The sequence below is a fragment of the Lactuca virosa genome, chromosome 5 (assembly GCF_052849685.1).
Source record: "Lactuca virosa cultivar CGN04683 chromosome 5, Lactuca_virosa_CGN04683_v6, whole genome shotgun sequence".
NCBI classification, from domain to species: Eukaryota; Viridiplantae; Streptophyta; class Magnoliopsida; order Asterales; family Asteraceae; genus Lactuca; species Lactuca virosa.
In genome coordinates this window covers 396,694,024-396,698,403 of record NC_136430.1, presented here as the reverse complement: position 1 = coordinate 396,698,403, position 4,380 = coordinate 396,694,024, and the positions used below count along the sequence as shown (strand labels likewise).

At 34.6% G+C, this 4,380-nt stretch overlaps 1 protein-coding gene across 1 annotated transcript; it reads right to left on the bottom strand.

Annotated features, from left to right (window-relative positions):
* Positions 1–1,077: 1,077 nt before the first annotated feature.
* LOC145113835 (uncharacterized) lies at positions 1,078–3,233 on the bottom strand. The gene is made up of 6 exons (XM_079049885.1): positions 2,834–3,233; positions 2,577–2,792; positions 2,296–2,489; positions 1,740–2,169; positions 1,536–1,654; positions 1,078–1,449 (listed from the first exon to the last, which is right to left on the bottom strand). The coding sequence occupies exons 1-6, from the start codon at positions 3,231–3,233 to the stop codon at positions 1,078–1,080; spliced, it is 1,731 nt and encodes a 576-aa protein (XP_078906011.1).
* Positions 3,234–4,380: the final 1,147 nt, after the last annotated feature.

The window sequence follows — 4,380 nt, the reverse complement described above, 5'->3', positions numbered from 1 at the left end:
TTGGAATGACTTTTAAATGAAAAAAATTATTACTATTTTGGGACATTACATAAGTTACATGAGCTACATTTGAGGTTTTCATTGTATTAACAGCCTTTTTAATCTGAGAAGGTTTCAACCCTGCTTGACCAAATTGCACCCTAAGAGATTTACCTTCTATCGAACGGTGGAAATTGCTATGAGATTGATGCTTCATCACCTTCGTAGGTATCATGGTCAAGTCGTGATTGTGTGTGTCATTAAACGAGTCCACCAACCATTTCCCATCCCCCTGTCTTGTTATTTGAAGCTTTGATTAACATCAGTTCTAACATCTCTACGTCGTTTTTTTCTCATTTTCACTTGAAGCATTTTTGTCCATCCATTTGAAACCATCTTTTTTGCATACATATATCTTCCGAAAAGACTCATGTTTTAGGATTTTTAATTGTGTCATCTCTATGTGTACCAAAGCCATGCCAAAAATGAATAATCATTATAAAATGTCTAGGCATCATCGGGTGTATCAAAAGCCTTTCTCGGTATCCTTTCATCATTAACATCATCTTCGTCGAATTCAATGTTCACACCGAAATCGTTAAGTTCTTCAGATTCATATGTTGCTTCCACAAAATCATTTGTGTCAACATCTTCATTTATATACGGTTCTATAGCCTGATCAACTGCTTCAGTTTCAAACATCATGGCTTGCACAAAACCACAAGTAAATGACAATGAGAAATTGACCCTATTAATGCCATGCAGGTAACTTTTTAGCAAGGTTGGAAAAAACGCTCGGCGGTAGCTCGATGGTGGACTAGGGTCAAGGGATTAATCGTCTAGGCGGGGATTAATCGGAGACCATTAATTATTAAGAAAATTATTCAAAAATAAATAAGTCTAACTTTAATCCTAATAATATAAGTACATAAGCATAAAATTTTAATAACAAGTTTAACAAACACAACAAATTATCATCCAAAATAAACATAAAAGGTCATCCGAGTCATTCTGAGTTCAACAAGCACACCAAATCATCCTACAACAAAGTCCAGAATAAGTTTAAATAGCACAAAACTAAAACATATTAATTTTCTTCTAATATTCTCCACATACTTCCATTATTTGAACCCCATCCGACTCATATTCGTCTTCTTCTAACACTTCCTCCTCACTTTCGAACTCAAAACCTTCATCGGAAAGTTCCCTCATTCTTGGACTTTCTCGGGGAGCTTCACTATCATCGGTTGCTAGAGCTTCATTAACCGTTTTGGGGTCTTTTTCAACTACATGATGATTATCACAATCAACAATCCATTCTTGAGCCGAGAGTGAATGATTTGCTAATAGCACTTCCATAGTTCTATCTTTTCTCTTTTGGTTTTTTTCCATTAAATTAGCATTGAATTGAACATAAACAAGATTGTTCAATTTGCTTGTCTCCAATCTATTTCGCTTTTTTGTATGTACCTAGAAATATGAACACAACAAAGATTTGAAATGGGCTTAATATTTAAATTTTATAAAATATAAATTTAATACTTTATGTTACTAACCCCCTCAAACGTGCTCCAATTCCTTTCACAACCCGATGAACTACTAGTTAAAGAAAGAATCCTCATTGCAATCTTTGTCAAATGAGGAGTTGTGCCACCAAATAGTCCCCACCAAGTAGCTACAATTTTTGAAACAAAAACACATTATTAATCGATAAATATCAAAATTTTATGAAATAGATAACTAAAAGTAAAATGAATTACCCGGATCAAACTCGGCATCGTTCACCGCACAATGTTTAATTGCAAGATCGCAACTAAATCTATCAACTTTTTTCTTGTACTTTGGCAAGTCAATAGTCACGACTTGCCTTTGCATCTCAAATTTTCCACGAAGTATTGTATCAAAAAAATCAAGAACGACATTCATTATATCAGGATCATATTGGATTTTGGGATCCTTATAATGATAATATTGATTCAAAATATAAGACGTTAAATGTAAACTTGAATATAGACGGTCTTTCATTTTTTTGTCTATGATATCTATAATAGGCTTGTAAGCTTTCTCGTTACCACCCAATGATTTGATAATTTCTTCTTTTGCAACTTTAATCTCTCCGTAAACAAAACCCATTGAGGGCTTCCGATCCGCATCAACCATTCGAAGGACTTTCACCAAAGGAGAGAACACCTTTAAACATTGTGTCACACCGGATCAAAATTGGACACTTGACACCGTTTTATATGAGGCAATCCCTTTAGGCTTACTAGAAAATTTGCATTCCTCCCATTGGGTGCTAGAAAACATATGTCTTACTTGCTTCTTTTTTTCAGCCAAACTTTGTAATGTTAGGAAGGCGGAAGAAAATATTGTGACTCCCGGTAGGATAATTTCCCTTTTGTTGGTGTAACCTCTCATTATCGCCAAGGTTTTGTGGTGAGCGTAAATGAATATGGTTAGTTTCTTTGCTTGATCTAGGATTTTTTTAAACCTTGGGAGTGCTCCGATACCTTGAAGAAATAAACACGATTAAATAACAAATTATAGTACAAAATAAACATTTTAAAACGAAATAAAGTAATAAATATAATAAATACAATAAGTAAACAAAATAATGTACAAAACTTCAAGAATAAGGTTAATTGTATGTGTTGCACATGATGTCCAAAAAATAGATGGTCTTTTCTCTTTTAGCAACTTTGCCGCCCCCATGTTATTTGTAGCATTATCGGTCACAACTTTAACAACGTGCTCGTGATCAACTTGTTGAATGCAAGAATCCACATACTCAAATATGTTTTGGCTTGCATGTGCTTTGTTGGAAAAAAAAAATTTTGAAGATAAAAAACAGTACCCATATTCGAATTAAGACATAAATTCATTGTGCTCCTCCTCTTTCGATCGGACCAAGCATCTGTCATAATCGAGCATCCATCCTCTTTCCATCCGTGTTCATTTTTTTTCAACAACTTTTTTGTTCTTTCAACCTCATGCTTTAAAAGCGTGTCACTAAAAGAATATCTAGTAGGAGATGCAAGCCCAGTTCCAAATTGTCCAACAACCTCCAACATCATTTTGAAGCTATCCCTTTCAAATGCAAGAAAATGAATCACACTCTTATATGCCCACCTACTAATGTATTTATGGACCGTTAATATTCTTTCTTTCCGGACAACATTGTTAAGATCAACATTGTTTCCTTTTCTCTCATTCAAAGCTTCTTCGGGGTTTATTATGTTTGCATAACAATCCATGGGGCGTATAACATTTGGTGCTTTCGACCCCAAAGAAGCTTCTACTCCATCTACGCGATCATTAAGTTCTTGTCTCACCTCTATCTTAAGTCCTCATCTTGCATTTGTTTAGCTTTATTTTTTAACTTCCCTTCATTAATAGAATTTCGACATTTCAATTGATCATCTTTTGTAGAATTTGGACATGAAGATATGTTCCCCTTCACATGAGCAATATGTTGTTTCATTCTAGTAATCCCCTCGACAAACGTTTTTCCACACAATTTACATTTCAATCTATCGAAGTTGCTTTTATCCGGGATAAAACCATATTCCCAACCAACATCATCTGAATTCTGTTTATGTGCATCCGCGGCGGTTGATCCCACAGATGGTGTAGTCGAAGCATTAGAAGTCATTGATTGTCAACTGTAATCATAATCATCACATTAACACATTAATGATTATCAATCAACCAAACACCTTACAATTGCTCAACATATCTTACATATTCATGTTAAATGCTAAAGTGATAGAAAAAAACTTAACATGTTCATATTAGTTCTAAAACAGATTCAAAATATGCATGTTAAACAGATTAGAGCTACAAACTAAGTAACTAACACAACAAATTAAACATATTGGAGCTGGAAACTTGAACTAGAAACAAATTAGATTCAAAAGATGCTTAAACATATTAATTAATCTCAAATAACACAACGGATTCAACAGTTGGAAAATAAGACAACATATTCAACAGTTGGAAAAATGCTTAAACATATTAAACAACTAGAAAATAAAACAGCTGATAAAAAATATGCTTGAACTAGAAACTTGAACCGGAAGTATATCATATAGAAGAAGATCCTCCCGTTTTCTTCCCCAAATGATTTCTAGATATTGCAATTCGTGCATCAAATAGAAGAATGAGAAGTGGAGACAGGATAGTAACCTGAAGGAGAAGTCGTAGGATGAATAAAAGGCATTGAACAAGGAATAGAAGGTGTTGAAGCCTCACACAGAAGCTTCAGCAGGCGACGATGCACTTCAGATGAACCCAATATGCTTCAGTCAAACTTCCGATGAGGAAGATGGCAGCGTCCGGAGAAGAAGATAGCGACGTCGTGAATGGAGAAGAACATGGCGGCGTTTCATTCCTTCCTTCCTT

Coding starts and splice junctions, on each gene's coding strand:
- LOC145113835 (XM_079049885.1), bottom strand. CDS start 3,233: ATGGATTGTTATGCAAACATAATAAACCCCGAAGAAGCTTTGAATGAG. Junction 2,793..2,833: donor ATGTCTTAATTCGAATATGG/GTACTGTTTTTT, acceptor TTTCCAACAAAG/CACATGCAAGCCAAAACATA. Junction 2,490..2,576: donor CATTATTTTGTTTACTTATT/GTATTTATTATA, acceptor TATTTCTTCAAG/GTATCGGAGCACTCCCAAGG.